Source organism: Saccharomyces eubayanus, chromosome XIII, assembly GCF_001298625.1.
Source record: "Saccharomyces eubayanus strain FM1318 chromosome XIII, whole genome shotgun sequence".
NCBI lineage: Eukaryota > Fungi > Ascomycota > Saccharomycetes > Saccharomycetales > Saccharomycetaceae > Saccharomyces > Saccharomyces eubayanus.
Genome location: NC_030972.1, coordinates 322,525 through 344,772, shown reverse-complemented (window position 1 = coordinate 344,772; position 22,248 = coordinate 322,525). Strand labels below are relative to the sequence as shown.

The 22,248-nt window shown below is 39.5% G+C and overlaps 13 protein-coding genes across 13 annotated transcripts; 5 read left to right on the top strand and 8 right to left on the bottom strand.

Moving 5' to 3' along the window:
- Positions 1 to 580: 580 nt before the first annotated feature.
- Positions 581 to 2,245, top strand: MIH1 (putative tyrosine protein phosphatase MIH1; the record flags this gene model as incomplete). The annotated part of the gene is made up of 1 exon (XM_018367164.1): positions 581 to 2,245. The coding sequence occupies one exon, from the start codon at positions 581 to 583 to the stop codon at positions 2,243 to 2,245; it is 1,665 nt and encodes a 554-aa protein (XP_018220098.1).
- A 175-nt stretch (positions 2,246 to 2,420) lies between these two features.
- Positions 2,421 to 2,954, bottom strand: IMP2 (endopeptidase catalytic subunit; the record flags this gene model as incomplete). The annotated part of the gene is made up of 1 exon (XM_018367163.1): positions 2,421 to 2,954. The coding sequence occupies one exon, from the start codon at positions 2,952 to 2,954 to the stop codon at positions 2,421 to 2,423; it is 534 nt and encodes a 177-aa protein (XP_018220097.1).
- A 414-nt stretch (positions 2,955 to 3,368) lies between these two features.
- Positions 3,369 to 4,673, top strand: RCH1 (Rch1p; the record flags this gene model as incomplete). Its single annotated transcript, XM_018367162.1, has 1 exon — positions 3,369 to 4,673. One exon carries the CDS (start codon positions 3,369 to 3,371, stop codon positions 4,671 to 4,673), a length of 1,305 nt encoding a protein of 434 aa, XP_018220096.1.
- Positions 4,674 to 4,828: 155 nt separating this feature from the next.
- Positions 4,829 to 6,314, bottom strand: ARP9 (Arp9p; the record flags this gene model as incomplete). Its single annotated transcript, XM_018367161.1, has 2 exons — positions 4,829 to 6,199; positions 6,285 to 6,314. The coding sequence occupies 2 exons, from the start codon at positions 6,312 to 6,314 to the stop codon at positions 4,829 to 4,831; spliced, it is 1,401 nt and encodes a 466-aa protein (XP_018220095.1).
- Positions 6,315 to 6,783: 469 nt separating this feature from the next.
- On the bottom strand, positions 6,784 to 8,781 carry HOF1 (formin-binding protein HOF1; the record flags this gene model as incomplete). The annotated part of the gene is made up of 1 exon (XM_018367160.1): positions 6,784 to 8,781. One exon carries the CDS (start codon positions 8,779 to 8,781, stop codon positions 6,784 to 6,786), a length of 1,998 nt encoding a protein of 665 aa, XP_018220094.1.
- Positions 8,782 to 9,334: 553 nt separating this feature from the next.
- On the top strand, positions 9,335 to 11,854 carry EIS1 (Eis1p; the record flags this gene model as incomplete). The annotated part of the gene is made up of 1 exon (XM_018367159.1): positions 9,335 to 11,854. The coding sequence occupies one exon, from the start codon at positions 9,335 to 9,337 to the stop codon at positions 11,852 to 11,854; it is 2,520 nt and encodes an 839-aa protein (XP_018220093.1).
- A 303-nt stretch (positions 11,855 to 12,157) lies between these two features.
- Positions 12,158 to 13,300, bottom strand: RSF1 (Rsf1p; the record flags this gene model as incomplete). Its single annotated transcript, XM_018367158.1, has 1 exon — positions 12,158 to 13,300. One exon carries the CDS (start codon positions 13,298 to 13,300, stop codon positions 12,158 to 12,160), a length of 1,143 nt encoding a protein of 380 aa, XP_018220092.1.
- A 553-nt stretch (positions 13,301 to 13,853) lies between these two features.
- Positions 13,854 to 15,422, top strand: FAR8 (Far8p; the record flags this gene model as incomplete). Its single annotated transcript, XM_018367157.1, has 1 exon — positions 13,854 to 15,422. The coding sequence occupies one exon, from the start codon at positions 13,854 to 13,856 to the stop codon at positions 15,420 to 15,422; it is 1,569 nt and encodes a 522-aa protein (XP_018220091.1).
- A 67-nt stretch (positions 15,423 to 15,489) lies between these two features.
- Positions 15,490 to 16,590, bottom strand: TAP42 (Tap42p; the record flags this gene model as incomplete). The annotated part of the gene is made up of 1 exon (XM_018367156.1): positions 15,490 to 16,590. One exon carries the CDS (start codon positions 16,588 to 16,590, stop codon positions 15,490 to 15,492), a length of 1,101 nt encoding a protein of 366 aa, XP_018220090.1.
- A 209-nt stretch (positions 16,591 to 16,799) lies between these two features.
- Positions 16,800 to 18,218, bottom strand: DI49_4115 (putative methyltransferase; the record flags this gene model as incomplete). Its single annotated transcript, XM_018367155.1, has 1 exon — positions 16,800 to 18,218. The coding sequence occupies one exon, from the start codon at positions 18,216 to 18,218 to the stop codon at positions 16,800 to 16,802; it is 1,419 nt and encodes a 472-aa protein (XP_018220089.1).
- A 381-nt stretch (positions 18,219 to 18,599) lies between these two features.
- Positions 18,600 to 19,805, top strand: PEX12 (ubiquitin-protein ligase peroxin 12; the record flags this gene model as incomplete). Its single annotated transcript, XM_018367154.1, has 1 exon — positions 18,600 to 19,805. The coding sequence occupies one exon, from the start codon at positions 18,600 to 18,602 to the stop codon at positions 19,803 to 19,805; it is 1,206 nt and encodes a 401-aa protein (XP_018220088.1).
- A 49-nt stretch (positions 19,806 to 19,854) lies between these two features.
- CSI1 (Csi1p) lies at positions 19,855 to 20,790 on the bottom strand (the record flags this gene model as incomplete). The annotated part of the gene is made up of 1 exon (XM_018367153.1): positions 19,855 to 20,790. The coding sequence occupies one exon, from the start codon at positions 20,788 to 20,790 to the stop codon at positions 19,855 to 19,857; it is 936 nt and encodes a 311-aa protein (XP_018220087.1).
- A 221-nt stretch (positions 20,791 to 21,011) lies between these two features.
- Positions 21,012 to 22,148, bottom strand: MRPL3 (mitochondrial 54S ribosomal protein mL44; the record flags this gene model as incomplete). Its single annotated transcript, XM_018367152.1, has 1 exon — positions 21,012 to 22,148. The coding sequence occupies one exon, from the start codon at positions 22,146 to 22,148 to the stop codon at positions 21,012 to 21,014; it is 1,137 nt and encodes a 378-aa protein (XP_018220086.1).
- Positions 22,149 to 22,248: the final 100 nt, after the last annotated feature.

Sequence of the window (22,248 nt, the reverse complement as noted above, 5' to 3'; positions counted from 1 at the left end):
TTACGTTTTTAATGAGTAGTTGTTAATCCAATCGGGTTTTCCCATTCATAGCTACAGCATTCGAAATGCTCCTTATTGATAGCGCCATTGCGTCGAAGGGTGGGGCGCCTTTGTAATAGGGGCGCCTTGTTATTGCTATTGGGGTAAATGAATACACTCCCCACAAAGTATATTTACTAATTGACCATTTTCAGAAGGGCGCCTTGATTTGTTGTTGAAGGCTATGGTCGTCAAGCATTTATTTACTATAAAACACGAAAAGCGCAAGCAACGTTTTTTGAGACTTTTTCCGTAATTCATACCCACTCAAGAAAATACAAGTGTTTTTCCTACGCTTTTCAGAACGATCTAACGCACATATTCCCTGAGTTTGCTATCTGGTAACATTCCTGGCATTACATCCTTTTATTTTAAATACCTAAGTGCTTTGTCTATTTTCTTTTTTTTTGTCTCGGTAAATATATCAAACTTAAAAAGCTGCAGACAAAAACAAAATAAAAAGAAGATCAGTTGAAAGGAGACGATATAATAAGACGTTGGTAAACAAAAGAGGATTGAGGGCAGCGAAGGTGAGGAAATCATGAATAATATATTTCATGGAAACAACGATGAATATGCAAACGAAGGTACTCTGAGTTCTCAAAAAATCTCCTTGAAAAGTCCATTCGGTAAGAAGAAGAACATATTCAAAAATGTCCAGACATTTTTCAAGTCCAAGAGTAAACATTCGCCTGCCAATGATGATTTGGTTAATGAAGACCATCTTTCATTCCATAACTCTCCACTATTGACTGGATCCAGTGATCATGAAATAGATATTCCTTCACCAACGATAACACAGTTCGATCGCCATGGTGAGCACGATGAAAATGAGGATGATGATATAGTATTAAATATGCATTTTGCTTCTCAATCTTTACAAAGTCCAACCAGGAATTCATCGAGAAGATCTTTAACTAACACTAAAGAGAATGACCTATTAAATAGGATCAAATACCCAAGAAGCCCCCAGAGGTCCAGCTCATTTTCGAGATCAAGATCACTATCAAGAAAAACGAGTATGAATAGTAGTAGTAATTCCAGCAAGAGGGTACAAAGACAGGATGGAAAAATCCCAAGGTCGTCAAGGAAAAGCTCACAGAAATTCTCACATATTTCTCAAAATTTCACTTCAGTATCATCCAGTCCACTGGCTTTCGATTCGACAAAGGAAAAGTGTTACGAGTCATGCCTGGGGAAAACACAAATACCATATTACTATGATGACCAAAATTCAAATGATTTTTTCCCTCGTATATCTCCAGAAACATTGAAAAACATCATGCAGAATAATATATGCCAGCCATTTTACAATTCGTGTTGTATTGTAGACTGCCGATTTGAATATGAGTATACAGGCGGCCACATTATGAATTCGATTAACATACACTCTAGGGATGATATAGAGAACGAATTTATCCATAAAGTTCTGCATGGTGATACTCACAATAGGAATAAGAACAACAACAATCTACCAACTCTACTAATTATTCATTGCGAATTTAGTTCCCATCGAGGGCCGCTATTGGCATCCCATTTGAGAAATTGCGATCGTATAATAAATCAGGACCATTATCCCAAGTTATTTTACCCTGACATACTGATATTGGATGGCGGATATAAGGCAGTTTTTGATAATTTCCCTGAATTATGTTATCCATGCCAGTACGTTGGGATGAATTCGCAGGAAAATCTGTTAAATTGTGAACAGGAAATGGAAAAGTTTAGAAAGGAATCCAAAAAATTTGCTACAAAAAATAATTCCTTTAGGAAATTAGCCTCCCCTTCAAATCCTAACTTCTTCTATAAGGATAACCCCCAATCTTCGATGACTACAGCATCGTCAGCATTATCATTTAAATTTGAACCGCCTCCAAAACTATCTCTAAATCACAAAAGAGTTTCTAGTGGTTCGTCAATAAATTCAAGTGAAAGTACAGGAGAAGAAAATTTCTCTCCCATATTCAGTAAATCCTCCATGAGCAGCAACAGTAATTTAAGTACTTCTCATATGTTATTAATAGATGGCTTGGACAACTCATCATATTTTAGTTTTGAGGATGACAGAAGCACCAACCGGCAAGCAGATCAAGGTGATGATCAAGGCGAACAGGATTTTACTTTTGTTGGTTCAGATCGTGAAGATTTTCCTAGACCTGCTAGAAGATCGTTATTTCCTTCTTTCCAAAACGATGAGAAAAATTGATATTGCATACACGTGTAGCATAAAAAAATACAAAGAATATATATTCAGAAACCTAACGGCAAACATATCTATACACAAATCATATCGTCTATATTAATTACATAAGAAAAATTTATAATAAAAAACGCTTGCATTTGAATTCCCCTTTTCATATCTTTTCATAGTGAACACCACTTTACTCCGCAACAGCTCTTCTGGCGATGCAATTTCTACCAGTACTAAGTTTGAGATCTGACCCCCACCTGGACGGTGGCCAGACAATCGCTACCACTTTCCCCATAACCAACCCACTTGAAACGGGACCGAATGTGTTGCTATCAATCGAATGAAATAAATTATCTCCTTCGACCCATACGTGACCCCTCGGCAGGTTCACTTGTGACTTAGGATATGGGAACTTTGTGTCGATGGTATCAAAAGGCAAGCCCTTAACCCTTTTACAGTAAACTTTTCGAGGGTTTGTCGGGGCCTTGAAAAGAATAACGTCATCTCTTGATAGACTAGCCGGATTCTTGACCCCCAGCTTCCAAAGCAGTACCCAATCAGTCGCCAATGTCTCTGTCTGTGGGTTTAACGTAGGTTGCATTGAGGTGCCTCTAATCTGTGCAATATGCACCACATTATTATTTATTGTTAACAATACAGGTACCCATGACAAAGCTATTAGCGTACTGCGTATAACTCTTCTTGATGATTCCGCTTGAAACATTACTACACACTACAACGTAGCAACTTCATCGATAGCATCGTACTTTTGCTAAGAAAGCACCCATTACACTATTCAATCAAGGTAGGTTTTTTCTCATTTTTTTCACCAGCTCGGAACTTATGAGCCTTTTCTTCCGAGCCGATCTTCCATAATATTTCAATGACATTGGTCTACTCGGAAGTGAAAGCTCCAACAGGTTACCAGCAGGTGGGAAAGCACCAACTTTTCCGAATAGCGTACAATCACCGTTTGATTTAACCTCCGATTATATAAACTCAAAAAAATTTCAGTGTCTTTCTTTCCCGGGACCATCTATGCTATCCGTACAGCCTTTCCACCCTTTACGATACCTTACAACTCCAACATAAGTTGCAATAAAGAAAACATATAATTAATAATACCGATACGTATCACATGAAGAACCAGGACTCAAAAATACGAAAGATCTGGACACACCCGATAACAGAGTACTTGAAGTCTCAATGGTTCTTCTTCTGCCTGGCAATTTTAATTGTTATTGCAAGGTTTGCCCCAAATTTTGCAAGGGACGGTGGGCTAATCAGAGGCCAATATAGTATTGGTTACGGCTGTGTTGCTTGGATTTTCCTTCAAAGTGGATTAGGAATGAAGTCCAAGTCCCTAATGGCAAATATGTTAAATTGGAGAGCCCATACCACTATTCTAATCTTGAGTTTTTTAATCACCTCATCTATAGTGTATGGATTTTGCTGTGCAGTAAAGGCTGCTAAGAATCCGAAAATAGATGACTGGGTACTTATTGGTCTAATCTTAACTGCCACTTGTCCGACGACTGTAGCGTCAAACGTCATTATGACTACGGATGCTGGCGGAAATGATCTTTTATGCGTTTGTGAAGTGTTTATAGGTAATCTTCTGGGCGCATTTATTACTCCTGCATTGGTCCAAATGTTTACTGGCCAAGCACCGTTTCAATACGGCAATCCTGCTACCGGAAACGGTATAGGTGCTCTTTATGGTCGTGTTATGAAGCAAGTCGGTCTTTCTGTCTTCGTACCCTTGTTTGTGGGGCAAGTTATTCAAAACGTTTTTCCAAAGTATACTGCATATTATATGGGTTTCTTGAAAAAATACCATATCAAGATTGGATCCTACATGCTTTTGTTGATTATATTCAGTTCTTTTTCAACAGCCTTTTATCAAAATTCATTCGCAAGCGTCTCCCATGTTTGCATCATATTTATCTGTTTTTTCAATTTGGGAATTTACATTTTCTTCACAGGATTGTCATACTTGTGTGCAAGACCTTGGTTTATCATCAAGCTTTTTCCACACGAACCCATTGATGGCAAATCTACAAGACTATACCGTTACTCTTATAGCCTTTTCAGGCCATTTTATTATTCTAAGGAAGATGCGATCTGCATCATGTTTTGCGGTCCTGCCAAAACAGCCGCGCTAGGTGTATCGTTAATTACATCGCAATATGCCGATAAAAAAGAACATTTAGGTAAACTGTTGGTTCCTCTGGTGTTATATCAAGCTGAGCAAGTGATGACTGCAAGCTTATTCGTCAGTTTGTTCAAAAGATGGTTACGAAAGGACGACCCATCAAATGGAAGTGAGTCTTCCTCTACAAGTGGAAATGAGGAGCCTGACCTGGAAAAGAATATTTCAATGGAAACTGGTCACAATAGAACTGTCCCTTCAAAAACGATTGCATTTCAAGACTCAAAATAATTTTTCCTTGTTGATTTTGTACGCTTATTACATATTATTATATATTCTTTCATTTAATTCTGCTTAACCTCTGGTGATACCAAGGAATAACAAAATAAAACACATATTACACATTTATTTTAATCTTAACACAATTACGCCTATATTATTTACTTTTAAAATTGCACGTCCCAAAGAGTAGCTGGGCCTTTCATATCATACTTTTCTCTTGTAATATAAAATGTATCCTTTGGATGTGTAAAGATTTGTTTAGAAACAATTTGAGCGCCCAAAAATATAATTTCAGAATATCCACTCTTTTTCCACTCAGGAAAATAGTCCGGATATTTAGCTAGTTTAATTATTGTAGGACACTGCACATATTCTATGCTTGGGATAAACGCAGTAGAGCTTGCCATAAACTTGCTTTTCTTTTTCGTTGTAGCAGGTAGCACAGATCTAGCTTTTTCCTCTCTTTTCAGCTTTTCTTCCTCTGGTTCTAAAATTAAATGGTCCTTCAATAGTTGCCCTAACAAAGCTTCTTTAAACCCTGGAATTGACGTAGTACCGCCGACAATAATGATATTTTCCCAAACAGCCCTGGCTTTGTTAATATCGTCAATCTTATCTAGAGTCAATCCTACACGATTAGAAATACCCTTGAGTAAGTTATTGCAACCTTGAAATCTTTGCTTACCAACTTTAATTTCATTGCCGTTTTTATCCCAAAATGTGTTGAATTCCAAATCGCTATTTTTGACACTTTTAGTCTTTTGGCTCCGTTCTCTTTCCTCTAGGACTTCACGTGTATCACGGCCGCTTGTTATGATTTCAGCAACGTTCAAAGTTTCTTCATCGTCCTCATTGTCATTTCCAAAATCAAAATTTGATAGTTTTTTGGCATCATCACTCAACACCTCAAAAATTGGAGATTTTTTTAAAGATTCTATCTGGTCCTCATCCCATTGTGGTAGCAATTTTTTCAGAGATTCATTGATAGATTGTCCACCCACTGGTAGTGACGACACAAGATTGTCCAATTGTGCATAATCGACGATGGGAATGATATCAGTATGGTATGTTCCAACGTCGATAATACAACAATTCTGCAACGAAATCATGGAATAGGTGGCCGCCAGAGATGCAGGCAATTGAATCAAGTTGTTTATCTCGAGACTCTCAAATATATATTGGGTAATTGACTCTAGATCAGATTGTGACCAAGAATGGTGAGTAATTAGTAAAAGTGGTATATTGGATAACTCAGCCTCAAATGCGTCTTGGCCTTTATTGGCTCTATCAGACAAAAGGGACACATATATTAGTCTTAAGAATTGCAAAAATGCGTTTATGTCTATTATAGAACCATTCTGTATGGGCTTGATTAACTCGGCTGTATCATCTTTGTTGGTTGAATGATATTCATAGGAACCATCCTGTTTCGTGCTACGATAAATTTGTGTGGGAATTTCCAATTCAGGCACAGCAAACGTTTCTTCGTTCAAACCGAACTGGACGAGAGTGGTTTGTGATCTTGGATATATTATCTGTTAAAGAAAGTGTTGTTAGTATAAAAAGGCCAGCAGAAAACAAACGTGAATTGAAAAAGTCATTACCAGACTAAACACATACCAAAATACTATCCTGTCTGAATGGGGCCATCTTCAACTCCTGCAGTATTTGTCTATGGTGGTTCAACTTACGCAGGGTTTTTTTCAAAAATGGCAATATTATCATTCATTTTTTGATAATTATTATGTTAATATTTGCTTTTAGCTACTACGCGAGGTAGACATTTCTCGTCTGGAGTGATACTATTAGCATAATAGACTACAATATCACTATAAGAAACCATATTGATCGATTGAATAGTTTATTACGTCAAAAGGTTAAGCATGATTTGAGAAACACAAGAGCCTAACATTTGCACGAACGCAAAGGTTTAAACTTGTAAATGTCCTTCGAGCGAGACACTAGAAAGGAGATGTTTCATGACGTTGGGTTACAATCCGGGGGATATCCTTCCCCCACGGGTATATATTATTATATTCCTATTTATCAAGAGTGCTAATGTGGTATTTCAAAAAGAATGGAATGAAGTGAAGAAAAAGAAAAATGAAATGTGCTTTGATTAAGGTCCCTGATGTAGCAGTTGTATAAAGTTGTAAGGAATCAACCCTACTCTGTGATCTCTTTCAATTCGGTCATTATTGTAGACCTCACCCTTAAACCAGTCTTTATTAACGATCTCAGTGATTAATATGTAATCGCCTTTGTGGAAATTGGCCAGCCCTGGTGCCTCGTTTCCAACTAACGGATACATGGCCTTGGCATATTCAATAACTGGGAAGCCTTCACTAGTAACGATAGGCAATGTAACAGTGATGCCGTTATCTCTTACCATGCCTCTTTCGGTCATAACGTTTCCTGTTTTCCCGCCCGGCTTAGAGCTACTTTGGATCCTTTCCATTTCGTATAATGCATCTTCGATCGGATTACTTGAGCCTTGCAATATCATGGATTTTCTATGGGTATGTCCCTTAGACATCCCTCTCTGTGATACGGGGGGTTTGAAAAGAATCGTACTTGCACTGGCGTCTCTTGTTATGTTGTAATCAGGTCCGTCACGATTATTTTCGAAACTAGACGTTCTTTCTTCACTGTCGGACCTCGAAGTGTATGTGGGCACTTGCAAATGGCTCATTGATTTCCTCTTCCTATTAGTTGAGTTCCAGGACTTGGCAAACCTTTGCGAGTCGTCAATGCTATTAGCCATGGAACTCACTGATGTGGTCATGGATTCCATACTTTGTCTCTTTTTGATGTGACTAAAATCTGTTGGATTAGAGGAGCTTGATTCTGATGGTGACGTTATCGATCTATCTCTTTGGTGTGCCTTTGGACAGTCATCTCCAGAAGGTCTCGTGTTGTCATCCCTTTTCAATTGCTCAGTATGGTCAACCGCTGTTGATATCACAGGCTCACTTCTTCTTGTGGGTTCTTCCACGGTGCTTTGTATTCGAATAGGCGAAGACTGTAAGAATAGTGTGGGGTCCGCCACAGCTTTGCTCTCACTGCGTATGACAGGAGTGGAGTTTCTGAACTGTCTTGCCATTGTCACTTCTGGAGATGGCAACGGTTTGCTTATGGAAGCTAGTTTTCTTTTATTTTCCGTTTCCTTTAGTTGAGACGAAAGTTTCCTTATATTATCCATATATGACTCACCCTTCTTACTTGTTGTGGACAGGTTGCTCATTTGAGCCCAGTTGGCACTGGAAGCCATATCGTCCTTGGAGTTTTTATGTTTCAATCTACCGGTCCCATTTTCTTTCGAGAACGTTGATATATCGTCTGCAGCTGTAAATGAATTCAGGTGTGTGGTTAACATGTCCATCTTTGTTTGTTCTAAAATGCACGTTTCCATGGATGAAGTGGCGAACTGTTGTAATTTCGATTGCAAGAAGGAGATTCTGGCATTCTCCATCTCTTGTAGTTCGCAAGATAGTTGTGCCCACTCGTGTATCCAAAATTTTTGCGAAGCCTTGAATTCCTGTTTCAGGACATCCAGTTGGATCTTGTATTCTTGGGAATTCGACTCCCATTTCAACAGTTCTCTCTTGTTGTGTTCGGCCCTCTTGGCCCCAATCATGTTGTTTTCATTCAATTGTAAGTCTCTGGCCCTGATCTGGGCATCCTGTAACTTCTTCTGCAGCACTTCACAGCCTTTCTTTTTGCTAAACTTGTCCATCCGTAATCTTTCGATCTTACCACTTAGAGTAGTGTACCTTGCTTGCAGGTTAGCAGCGAATGCCTTCGTGTCCGTGTAAATCTGCCTGAAAAGAACTTCACTTTGCTTGGAATGCGATTGGGCCCTAGACTTCTCAGCATTGAGCACCACACTGAACGCATCGTTCAGCTTCCCATACTCCAGGTTCGTTCCCATGTCCTTGTCTAGTTTCCCAGTGATGGCTCCCAACCGTCTTGCATAATCCTTCTCCAGCTCACTACGCTGTTTGAAAAAGTGTATCATCGAATCACACGACTTGATTCCTTGGGCGATGTGGCTCAGAACAATGTTCACCCCATTCTCGTTCGGGTCCCAAAAGCAGCCTTCATAACTATAGTTCATTCTTCCTGTTTGCGATGTAGTAATACTATTCTACGCAATCAATCGTTGTCTTTTTGAAAGCACCTAGTACCTGCCTCTAAAAACCAAGCAGTGTCTGTCCTGTTCTGTACATCATCCAGTGGGAGGACAGTTGATAAACTGTGCTCCTCCATTCGATATCTTCCCAAATATTTCAACATCTATTGTTTACACCTTGCCCAAAGAGGAAATCTAATACCTCGGCTGTTCGAGCTCTTCCTCTTCGGGCCGCGTTTCCCTAAAAGGGAAAGAGCCATTTCCCGATGCGGCAATCGGGCCCTTCTGGAAGAAAATCGCAACTGCCGAAAGGGGCCCGTGCTCGAGAGGGGGAAGAACTACTGCCACTCGATGGAAAGAACTCCTTGTTGGCCTTCAGTATATCACCGATGTTCATTGGGCAAGTCAATCTTAGGGATTTTTGGACTCTGAACAATAACTTTAAGACGGAACAAAGTAGTACATTACCACGTCTACATAGTCTTTAGCTGTCAAGTAGTTCCGCAAAGCAATAGCAATAAATAAACGCAAAACATCAATGTCTTTAATTTCCGCTGTGGAAGAAAGAGACATACCTGTTATAGGCAAGACCCTGTCTGGTTCAGGGAGTAGGACTTCGTCGATAACTTCGTCGAAGAAGACCCTAAAGCATGCTTCCAAGACTCAAAGGAAACCGCGAGTGTATCAGACGACTGGCGAACCATTGAGCAGAGAGGCTCTGTACAAGGCGAAACTGAAATACGGAGTTTACCAATCCCCGGCGCAAAGTTACTCAATTGGAGTCAAAGATGCTCATGCTGCCTCCGATAAAGCTGCCAACTTAGCCAACGATAATCAAACTACTGTGGAGGCATACAAACGTATGTTTATTGACCCTGATGCTACTAAAGCTGCATCCAGAGTCGGAGCCAATGCCACTCGTAGGGATTCTGTCACTTCTACCACCTCCAAAGCCTCAAAGGAATCGCAGGTTAAGAGGAGAGCCAAAGAATCATCAGGGGCTGCTGCATCGAAAGCTTATTCGATGACAGCGGAGTCCCTTAGCTCAGGTTCCCAAAACGGCAAGTCTTATTCTATAACCTCGGCCAGTTCTGCCTTAAGTGGTGCTAATAGCATCCAAACTAATAACTCGACTAACGGTAATTTCGTTAACTACAAGCAAAAACCTATGAATTTGGGAAAGGTCATGAAGGGTGCTGAAAAGAAGGCTGAGTCTCGCATCAAAGAAAGGTGGGAACCTGAAAAGGGAAACTTTCATTACGGTATCAAGACCGATGAGCATGGTAGACTCAACCAGTTCAGTTTTTCTAATGACATGATGAGCAATATCATGTCTAAAGTGGATGCTCCGAGAGCACAAGATCTTCAAAAGACAAAGAGCGCCCAAGCTGATCGAGATGCCTGCTCGAAGAGGTATGCTTTAAATGCCGCTAATGCTGTCAAGGACATGCATCCCGGCCAAGATATCGATAAAAGTATCGCTCTAAAGGCCCAAAAGAGAGATACCTACTTGAATCAATTAACGTCTCAACAAGTGTTGGTTATGGCAAGATCCAACGTGGACAGACAGTTGGAAATTATTGAAAAGAGCAATATGCACAAAAATCTATTCACTAACACAGACTATAACAAAGCCGCTGTTGCCGTTGCCCAATCCAATTACCAAAAGAAAACGGAGTTCCATAACAAGATTAACATGGGCGGTGGTTTATTCTTATCACCAGAAGACATCACTAAGATCGCCTCTGGGCTAATTTCTCCAGTACTTGGCGAGGTCAGTAAGAGAGCCGAAGCACAACGTGCTATGGACGAAGAAATCGCTGAAAGAACCGAGTCTTATAAAAACTCCTTGAGTAAATGGGAAGCCATGGAACGTTCCATGAATTTCAATGATACTAAGGTACTAACAAACACAGCAAATAGGCATCAAACTGAGAAGAAAACCACCGAAGAAAAAGTCAAAGCCAGCTACGATACTCTAGTGGCTAGAATGGATGCGAAAGTCACTGAAAAAGAAACTCTACTTGACGATACCAAGACCAAAGAAATTGATTTTAAGAAGCAAATGCAAGAAGAGTTAAAGGATGAAAAAGCCCGCCTGGATCAAGATTTAGAGGAATGGGGTAAAGACTGTGAACAAGATATCAGTAATGCACGTAAAGAACAAGAGGAACTGTTGAAGCCATACCACGAAGATTTGGAAAACGCGGAAACAGAACATAATACTTTGCTTGAAGAACGTGATGCTATTAACGCAGAAATTTCCAGACTACAAGGTGCTATTGTCGATCATAAAACGAAGATTTCGAACTATGAAAGTGACCTTGACGCCCAAAATAACAGAAACGTTAGAGAAGATGATAAATTGGTGGAGTTAGGTCAAACTAAGGAATCACTAGAATCTCATTTGAATGATAATGTTATCATTATTGCTAACAAGGCTAAAGAACAAGCCGAATTATCAACCAAAGAGGCTCGCTTGAAGCAGTTGGAAGTAGACTCATTGATCAATGAACGTAAGAGCGAATTGAATACAACTGAAATTGAGCTCAAAAAGGAAAAACTAAATTTATTGGAGGCTATGAAAGACGTCGCTTCTGCACGCGGTGACGATAATATTGACGAAGAAAAGGTTAAGAGTTTGATTGGTATGACTTCTGAAGAATATTTGGCACAAAACAAACCTGTCAAGAAAAACGTTGAAATTTTGCCAACCCAACTCGAAGAAGAAGAAGAAGGAATAGAAAACAATGAAACTGGAAGCAAAAGCTTAACTGCTGACGAAGGCCCAGTAAAGAATATCGCAGAGCCATCTATTGCAGCCGGTTCTGAGGCTCAAACAGACTCCGAAAAGAAATCCCCAGTTAAGGATGAACTAGCCAACGATGGTCAAGCAGCCAAGGCTACTAAGAAGACCTCCACTTTAAAGAAGGCAGGAGATAAGAAATCCGCGGAAGTTGGCCGTGATGGATTGGAACATACATTCAGTGGGTTTTCACAAGGTTCGTCGATCGAAGAAGAGGACCATGATGTAATTGGTAATGAAAAAGAAAAGTAGACTGAAATCGAGACTGAAAAACAAACAAACAAACAAACGAACGAACAGTATGACACATACGAACGAGATCTTGAGAGAGCTACGTTAACAGTCTAGATCGTCATAGTATTCTTTTCTCTCCGCTTTTAATTATTCATTTTTTATATATATATATATATTAGTATTTTTTGTTGTCTTAGTTTTATATTATAATTTGTGATGTAGTTTTAATCTACTTTTGCTCTTAAGAAGAATGTGAATAAGGTTATGCTTTTCTATTATGTATTTCAGTTTTTATATATGCAGAATAATAGCAAGTTCTAATTAGTGAGTGTATTGGTTATGGTCATGATTATTGGGATTGCTGTTATTGTTGTAATTACCACCGTTAGTGGTTCCGTCGCTGTTCTGTTCGAATTCGTGCACGCTTGAGTCTGTTTTAAAGAATTCCTCGTCTGGTAGAGAGTCTGTTGTAATTATTGAATACTTATTAAGCCAATCTCGCACTGGTGGGTAATCTAATACAGAGAACGGAATGTTCAGATCAATGAGAAGTTCTATCAAGTCGTTCATGGCTATTTTCGACTGAAGTTCCAGGATGTTATGCTGTTGCTCTTGGTAGTAGTTGGGATTCTGCCCGGTGTCTGAATCATTTCTTGTGCTATCCTCTGTTTGCTTTCTTTTTTTCTCCTTGGGCTTTGTCTCAGGTTCAGCGAGTAGATCATTCATCAGCATGGACTGGTAATTATAGTATTTTTGGAATAGTGGAGAATTATGGTCAAAAAGCTGAGTGAAGTTTTCTGTTGTCAGTTCGGCGTTATGGATTTTGCTCAAATGCCTCTGATACTTCCTTGAACCATGTTTCTCTCTACTATTCTTATCTTTCCAAATCATTTCTTGGTTGCATATGGACTTCGTGTTGGGGTCATAAAATTGGCAATATGTGTTAATTGTTAGGGGAGATTTGGCAAACAGTAATTTGGATAGATGGTTCCCCTTGATATCTCTTCTCTTGGGAATGGGAAGCTCTAGTGTTTTCATGATATCTAATTTAAAGCTCGCTATACTAGAAGACGGTGAACGTATATCATTTTCAGCGAAGTCAACCATTTGCTGTTGCTGCAACTGGATCTCATACTTGGAGCCCTTTATGTTACTCGATCCAGCGATTCCTATTGGAAGGTACTCCTTATGGGCAACGTTTACAGGCGATGACCCTGCAGACACAGTGGCAGACGAAAGTTCTGGGGAGAGATTCTCTTTTTGCAAGTAATCTGGTACCATGCTCATATTGAGTATTCTTGGAGTTTCCATCTTGTTGGGCGCCAGATCTTTCCCCTTATTCGGAGTACCACTACGGCTGCAGGGCAAATTAGGCAACGTTTCTATATCTTCCATACTCCTATTGTCCTGGGGCAGGTCTTCAGTGGTGGTGAATTTCCCCATTTCTGGGTTAAAGTCGTTCATCAGTACTTGCACTTGTATCTCCTTGTTTTCGAATAACTTCCCACAGAGTAAAAAAAAGGATGACAATATAACTCTATTGGTGTATGGAAACCCAATTTCTATCTTTCCACTTGAATCGTCTCGATGTGTGAACCTTTCTGTACTAATAACAGTGACTCATAGACGTGTTGCATCCGGTCGTTTCTGGCTCCTGCAATAGTGGTTTCTTGCTAGATGTTGAAAGGGCGAGTTCTTACAGCTGTTTAAGGTTAATCTCCAGTGCTTGCGTCTTTCACATGGCGCCGGGCTACACTATAAGAAAACAAGATTTAAGATCCTTCCTACCTCAAGCTATGTCGCTGACCATCCCCTCTCTTCCATTCAACAGCTTCCATTGCTTCCGCCAACATTCCTTCCTTCCTGGAATGTACTCTAATGTTGTATTGGTGCTAAGTTTGCAATCTGGCCCGTCGCGTGATCTTGGATAAAAGCCACCAGAGAGGATGAAAGGTAAGGAGGAACATGTCCACCAGAAGGTCTGGAAGAGGTGTGCACAGTAGGACTAGAAGACAATATGGCTGTTAACCAGACGCATGTTCATCCACATTACACGTTGCCTGGTGTAATGCATTATTTGCAAACAGAGTTCACCAAAAATGAAAGAGATAGAATCACATGGGAACTGGAAAGGTCGGAAATGAAGGCAAGGATTGCCAAGTTGGAGGGCGAGAACAGAGATTTGAAGTACCAATTGAACAACGTGCAGTCGAAAGCTGCTTTTGTTAAGGACGAAGGCGAAAAAAGATCTGTGTCTGATTCGCTGTTGAAATCCAAGTTGGCTGTTCAAGAAAACGTCAAGGAGATTATCTATTTGCTGAAGAGCCCCAATGTGGTCAATCAGCTGGATTCATTGCATAGCAAAGACTCTGATTCCCATTTGCACGATTTGGAGAGGCTGAACATAAATAGCTGCAAGGAGGGCAGTTTCAACACAAATGGAATGGACCTTTTGAATAGTGCTCTCTCTGATACCAAACCTAAACAGGAAATTTCAACCGGATCATCCTCTACTAAAGTAGAATCTCTGTTTGCTGTTGCCAAAAAGCATGAAGATAAAGGTGCAGTATCTAAAATTCAATCCGATTTGCCGAGAATTGATATCATCAGCTCTTACGGTGATCATATGGCTCTTTACGATGCAGATACCAAATCGTTGGAAATCCACAAAGTGGATGCCAGCTTGGGTTCCAAGTCTGTAAAGGGAATGGTTATGGAGCAATGTGGTGATATTGTGAAAATTTTCTGGGTTTCACCCTTAAAATTTCTTGCCATCGATAAGAGTTTTCACTTGAAATTATTTTCAGTTTCTAATGCATCTTTGGTTTCGGATTTGGATCTGATGCAAGGTTTAGACGAACCTCTTTCATTTGGCGACGTCATCAATATAGATTTTAAGAGTAAATTTTTATTGATAGCCGCTAACAGCAAACCACATGTTCATATTTGGGAACTAAACAATATAGACGCTATTGGCGACGTCCCAATTGACATAAAGGAAACATACGTCATAAGACATGATGATGATGATGACGAAGACGGTGACGGAGACACTACTAATATTTTGGATTGCATATTGGGCATAACAGAAAAATCTTTAATCTTGCTGTCTTCGAATCCATATCAACTGGTCATATACAATTTCGAAGGTGTACTGCTACAAAAAATTGATTTGAAGATTGATGCGATATTATCGTGTAAGCCGATTGGGGAAAGGTGTCATTTGTTTTTGAATGAGAAAACTTCTAAACTATTGATCCAATTAAACAATGAAACATTGTTGGTTTACTCTTTTGATCAAAAAAAAATCATATCAAAAGAAAAATTGGCTCCAGCCTCAACATTGCCAATACAGATCGACCTGAACGACAGCATAATCACCATATCCTATGGTAATGGAGACTTCGGATTTAAAAATTTAGAAAACCTGGAACCGTTGATTGATGAAGTTTTCATAGCGAATATCAACTTGACAGAGAAAGAAGAAAATGTAATATTCTCTTCAAATCTAATAGTGAGTTCTACTCCGGTGCTAATTGCCAGGAATAAAAATAACGAAATCCTCTTACACAAAATAAAAATCTAGATAATGCTGAAGAAAAATTCCTTAATTCTTCCTAAACGTCAATAATAAGTACCTAAGTATATTCTTTCTATCCTCTGTTCATTGTATTACCACTACCTTTAGCATGGCTTTCCTTAAACTCATCCCAGTCACGAGCTTTATAGGTTTCCTTATCTTGCCAGTCCATGTCTTCTTCATCACGGACTTCTTCCGGTTCTTCGCCACCTTGAAGAACTCTACCGTCTTCAAACTCTTTATCCAAAAATTCTTCCACTGACATTGTGGGTCCATACTGCCCGTACCCACGCACTTCTTGTTGAAGCTGTTGTCTCTTGTCAACAAGCGTGAAGTTCCTTAAAACTTGGCCCTTCTTGTCTATCAAAGGCTTGTTTATGGTCTCCAGTTTGTCGGTGAAGCCCGTAGAATCATTACGATGTAATTCCTTCTGCTCTTGAATCCCTGGTGACTCAGTTTGACGTGGTGCGTTTTTGAGGAAATTGGATAGCACTTCACATTCAAATAAATTTTGCTCAATGTTATTGAATGTGTTCAGACTAAATTGGTGTAGCCTTACTAGATATAGTTCTCTTAGTAATTCATCATGATCAAGGTCTTCATCATCGCCTTTTAGTTGTGATTCTAAATGGTATAACTTTGCACCAATTTCTTTATTGCGTTGAAATAACTCAATTTTTTCCTGCCTTTTCAATTGTGCTCCAGATAAATCTTTGTCGTTCTTAGGTTGTGCATATAACTCGTTTAGTTGTGGTTTATAATGGACCTTAAAATTTTCTAATCTTTTACTAATCAAAGGATCCAGAAGCTTATAATCTTGTAAAGTAGTTAAAAATTTGACAAAAGATTCAACACTTTTATTTAAATAAAGTAACTTCATACTTTGCCTTTGAGCCATAATTGAATCATTAGATTGTCTTCTCGATATTAAGAGCCCCAAATAGTAATCAATTGCTAGAAACTTGATTGAAGTCGTAGAAACATCCTCTATGGTTTCATTGGCACTGAATAACGCGAGCCTATCATAAACTGCTGTTTTCAAGTCTAATAATTTCTTGATTGTGGAAAGTAGTAAATTCTGATATTCTTGCGAATCTTGCCTCAAGGATGAATGTTCTAATTTAGTAGAGTATATGTCAACAATATCGTTATACCGTTCTGTTATTGAAGCCATTTTGCCGATAGATCACACCTTGTTATGCTCTATATTTCTTAAGCCTACTGTTTTCTTTTGTCATTGAATCGCTCATAGTTTTTTAGCGGTTTCCTTTTTTTCATCAAGAGCAGTGTAATAAAAAGAACAGAATATGTGAATCTAAATGCTGTTTTAGACCTGTATATAAAAGTTATGTATGTATCGGAGGGGTTATCTAGGCGGCGGCGTTAGTTTCCGTCTGACTTACCAGAACAGAAACAAATAACTGCCCATTTACCGCTACAACACCACCAAGAACCACGACCTGGATTTTCCTTTTCCCATTCTTGACTCAATTTAGCATCGAGACCTTCAGGCAAACCGACCTGTACGTCGGCTTTACAGGTTCTTAAACTCAAAGACGTGATACCGTTGGTAGCAAGGGGACCGATTGCGGTCTCCCATTTAGTGGTACGGGGCCATTTTCTATCTCCTGTCAATTTTCTATAGTTTAGGTCACCTTTGAAGATAACCAGGTTAGAATTTAGTAAATCTTTATGTAAAACAGAACCATGGTACTTGGTTTCTTTTGTATCCAAATTCCAATAGTCTAGTTCCGTGGTCCAGAAAGAATCTTCACGAAATTCTAGCTCGCCACTCGAAATGAACTTGCCCATTTCCTTGGCAAAGAAATCAAGGGCCTTGGATTCCTTTGTTGACGGTTGGCCACTTGGGAAAAATTCACGGTCTCTCAGGTCTTGGACTAAGATGTCGAAATCCTTTAACATAACGTCGCTAACCATATATGGGATATCCTTGGCATGGAAGATACATTTGGTGGCTAGTCCACTTTCTAACAGGAAAGCTGCTAGCATTAAATCAGCGTATAGTTCAAAACCAGAATTGTCTAGAACAAAATCAACACGAATTGGTTTGCCATTAGCATTGGCCTTGGCGTTAGTTAATACGCCCCATGCCTTGTCGGTGTCATTCACAACAATTTTAGACTCAGATTCTGCTCTTGCTTTGGCCCCTTGGATAGATTTAATCTCCTCTAAAGTGGCATTGGTCAACAAAGATAAATCAGTGGCATTTCCCCATAAAGAAATTTCTATAAATTCTTTGAAAAGGACTTTCAATAAATCCTCGTCGTTGTCTTCCGAGTTCTGCCCAATGTTTTTCAATTGGGGCAACAGATTTTGGTACCTTAAAGCCAACTCCACAACGCCATGGAATGAAGATTCAAAAGTAGATTGCTTCAGTCTGTTAAAAATATCAAACTCAGCCCATTCAGATTCACGTTGGAAAAGAACATTAACTCTTCTGTACAAGTAAACTTCGGAGAATAACCATTCGACGTCACCCCAATTGGCTTCGGAGTGTTCTTTTAAGTATTCGTTGAACGAAAGCGGGACGTTTGCCAACTTGATCTCTTCTTCAGTGAACGGTCTCAAACGAACACGGTCAATGACATCTTGGCGGAACTGCCTCAACCCAGTTTTGATAGACTCAGCTTGTTGAAACTTGGTGGTGTTACTCTTTTCCAATTCTTGTTGCGTAGTCAAATCGTCTATAGCATTTTGTAGAATAATGGGCCAACGGGAACTGGCTGTGTATTCACCAAAGGTGCCCTTGTCATTGGTCATGAACCTTTCAGGGATAGCCATATCTTATTACTTGGTTGATAGTTGCAGTGAGGCTCACTCTTTTGTTCGTATAACAATAAACTATTAATCTTTAACAATTTAAAGAATTTCTTGGCAATTTTATACATAAGAATCCCTATCCCAAATAAGGGGGTGTGGGTTATACCAAGAAACTGTCGAGGTGGGTGAAGGCCATCGCTAACCCATAATAACCACCTTTTGAAAGGGACACGTAATTGGATACGGGTTCAAATCGTCATACCACTGCGATATCTGTGAGTCACTAGTTATCGCGACGCCATTGGGTGACATTTGTAATTTTTGGACGAAGCCTATGACAGAGGCAAAGGAAGAGTAAACAGGTAAAGTAAGGCAGGAATAAGGAAAAACAATCATTGGCTGATGAGTTTTTATTCGAATTTGCCATCCGCTGGTCAACCTGATCAAGGATCCCGAACCGGTGGTCGAGATAGGGTGGGGCTAGAGCCATTGTACCCAACTATTTTCGAAATAGTATCGTCGCAAGAAATCGATTCCTTGCTGCCCACATCGATACGGTATCTGTTAACAAACCACTTTGTGGCGAACTTTCCCAACAAGTACACTTTACAATTGAACAACTACTTTCCCGAATGGTTTCAAGTTGCAAAAGGGTTTGTTGAATGGTATCATTTAAAGACATATAATTCTACATTTATTGACCGCTTTTACGGACTGCAACTTTTCAACTCAAGAGACAAGAACTTGGCTCTGACGCAATGTTTAAATCCACAAAGTGAAAGTTCATGGCCGCAGGGTCTGCAACTAACCCAGTTGCAAAAAAAAGTGACCTTCCTGGAGAAGATTATTGTCCCTTACATTACATCCAAGCTCGATGAGATTTTTGAAAAAGCATCAATCAGCGGTATACTGGGTGGTAATAGTAATGATGGTGGAAATACATGGGTCAAAAGAGTATTTTTGAAACTGTACCCTTATATCAAGAAACTCTTTGCGCTATCCAATTTACTTATCAAGCTATTGTTTCTAACTAAAAAAACAGGAGCTGTTTCGTTGTTGCAGTACTTGTGTAACATAGAGTATACCACCATGAAACCACTTTCACCAGCACTATCTAGCTTCAAAGAGACAAAGGGGCCCGATAGTAGATTACAGAGAACAAACATGTCGTCAGCCGTGGCACTTTTACAAAATAAATTATCGGTCATACTCCGGATTTTATCTTTCACGGGTTCGCAATTCTTCCCAACTTTTATATTCGTATTGAGAGTTTATCAATGGTGGACCACGCAGGACATGACTACAAGATTGAAGAAAAAACTGAATGACCTAGATAAAGATATTCCAAGACCACCTGTCTCGTCAAGTGGTGACCAAACCAACGATGAAAATGAAGCCACTGAGTTATGCCCTGTCTGTGAAAAATCCATACAGAATCCATGCGTATTGGAAACTGGATATGTGGCATGTTACCCATGCGCCATGAGCTATTTGGTTAATAATGAGGGCCATTGTCCCGTTACAAATAAGAAATTGCTGGGTTGTACGTTCAATAAAGAAATGAATAAATGGGAAGTTATGACGGGTATCAGAAAGCTACTGATTTGATGACAATAAGGAGCAAAAATGCCATTGTATTTGTTTATGTAAATTCTAACTATTTTTTTAATGCGTTTGAAATTTCCCATTGCTTACACGAAATTTCCAATAGTCTTATTTCATTGACCTTATTGTCTAATAAGTAATTCATATCATTAGTCCCACCCCTTTGTAGTTGCGTTATTAACATCGATATCTTTCGGAGTATAACATCTCGACCACTGGAGAAGGAGTTATCATGAATGTCATAATTCTCCAAGAACTTTATCATTCGATTTATTCTTTCGATTAGTTTTCTAATGGCACTATTGTTATATTCCTGAATGTTAATTTCTTGATCATTCATATCAATCAGCTTAAATTCGTCGCGATGCAGACCCATGTTGTTATCTGATATGAGGATTTCGTCGCGGTGCAAATCCACGTCTTTATCTGGTATGAGGATTTGGTATTTGTCGTTCATATCATGTATTTGTACCTTTTCTTGTAGGAATTCAAGGATTATTCTCATGCCTACTTGGATCTGGTTTTCAATTCGAAAGCCTTTCAAGTTATTAATAAATTCTTCGGATGATGCAGGAGGATATGACACGTTGTACCTGATTAAATACATCAGTGATAGGGGAGTCAATTGGGTAAGTATTTTTTCCATCACTTCATTTTCAATGTCTTCATCATGATCAGATCGATATAAATCTATTATACCAAGTACGCAGATGTCCTTTTGAGTGACTTTCACCAAAGATATCTTTCTTTGCAAACTCTCTTGATCGATTTGAAGATTTGGATGTACCGGGATTGGTATAACCTTTTCAACGTACCACCCGGAATCAGTTTCATTTTCATTTATTGGTACGTAAACCTCGCTAGTTTGGTCCTGTTTGAAGCCTAAAAATAAGAACCAAGAATGGTCCTTCGAACTGGAAGATGACTCATGCAGAAAGTTGACTTCTGAAATGGCTAAGGGGCTTAACCCCAAATGGTCTATATTCATTGAGTTGGCTTCTTTTATCCGACGTGTTTTCCTTAATTGGATAAGTTGCTGTTTTTGTTTGTTTGCTGATTTGTAAAGGGTAGCAGTAAAGAAAGCAAATTTCTGTTTACTTTTTTTATATATTTATATACACATAAAATAAATGCCTATTGTATTAATGTATACATGTATGTACAAGAAATTTATTCTGGTTCATGAATTCTTTATTTTATAAGAGCGAACTAGACGACGACAGTGCCAGGGTCGATAACCGGCTCCTGCTGAGCAAGAGGTTCGTAACAGTACCATTTCATCAAGGCATCAGTGGCAGCTCTTGCCTTTGCCTCCTTTAATGAAGAACCGTAACCTTCACCCAGAGTTTCTTCACCTGAAAATACATGTACGATGAAAACAGGCGATTTGGATAGTCTACCAGACTCAGCGACTAGTTTCGACACAGGTTTCTCCAGCCCTTCTCTGCGACATAGCATGGCCAGTTCCCTTGTTGGTTGCTCAAACTGGAACATTTTCGTGATATCTAATTTTCTGCTCATTATATGGTCATCAATAAATTTGTAAACCGCTTGAGAGTCTCTCTGTTCTGTCACGGCCCAAATGGCAGCTATTATACTTCTCACACTCATTGCAAGGGCACTTGTCTCCGAGAAATTCTTTCCAGTGATTAATTCAATACCGTCCTTAGAGTTCAACGAATTATTGAAGAATCTCAACTTCCCTAAGGTGAATTCGAAAGGCTCCATTTTCAAATAACGAGACAAAACAGATGTAGTTTCCACTTCTATACCCCAGTATTTGGCAATATGAGCCAGTACTATCTCCGATATGTAAGCGTTTACTGCGGCATTCAAGACCACCGTTGGCAATCTTGGGTACTTCTGGATGATGGATTTGGTAACATGGTAGGATAACAAATTCTTCCCCATGATGTTCAGACCATGGTTGTCCAAATATTTATTTGTGGGCACAGTGTTGATAAAAGCCGCACCCTTGGAAGGATCGTTAATCTTATCGGGCAGCTTTGCGGAGGGGCACGTTAGGCATCTGGATAGCGTTGAGTAGGTCAATTCATTGGGCAGTTGTAATCTCTTGTGGAGCGTTATTAATGAAGGCGATTTGGAGGCCACTGGTTCAGGTATCTCGTTTATCGCACCCTTCAGGCCTTGATAGTAGTCTCTGTATTGGGCGAGTTCGGATTCGGGTAGGAAGCCCTGTTGTTGTTGCCTCGACGTTGAGTGGTACAGGTATCGTTTTGAGGTCAATCTTGAGCTTTGCTGAAGAACGCAAGTCCCGGGTAAACACCGTGAAAGAGGTCTAATGGTTCGGCTCCAATGCCACGTACTGTATGGGAACGGCTTCATACCTGCTACTAATGTTGCTTACTTCTATCCACTTTTGACACCGCACCTGCTGTCTTCTCACTTATACTTTCCAACTTCTTTTACCATTACGCTTTCTTAG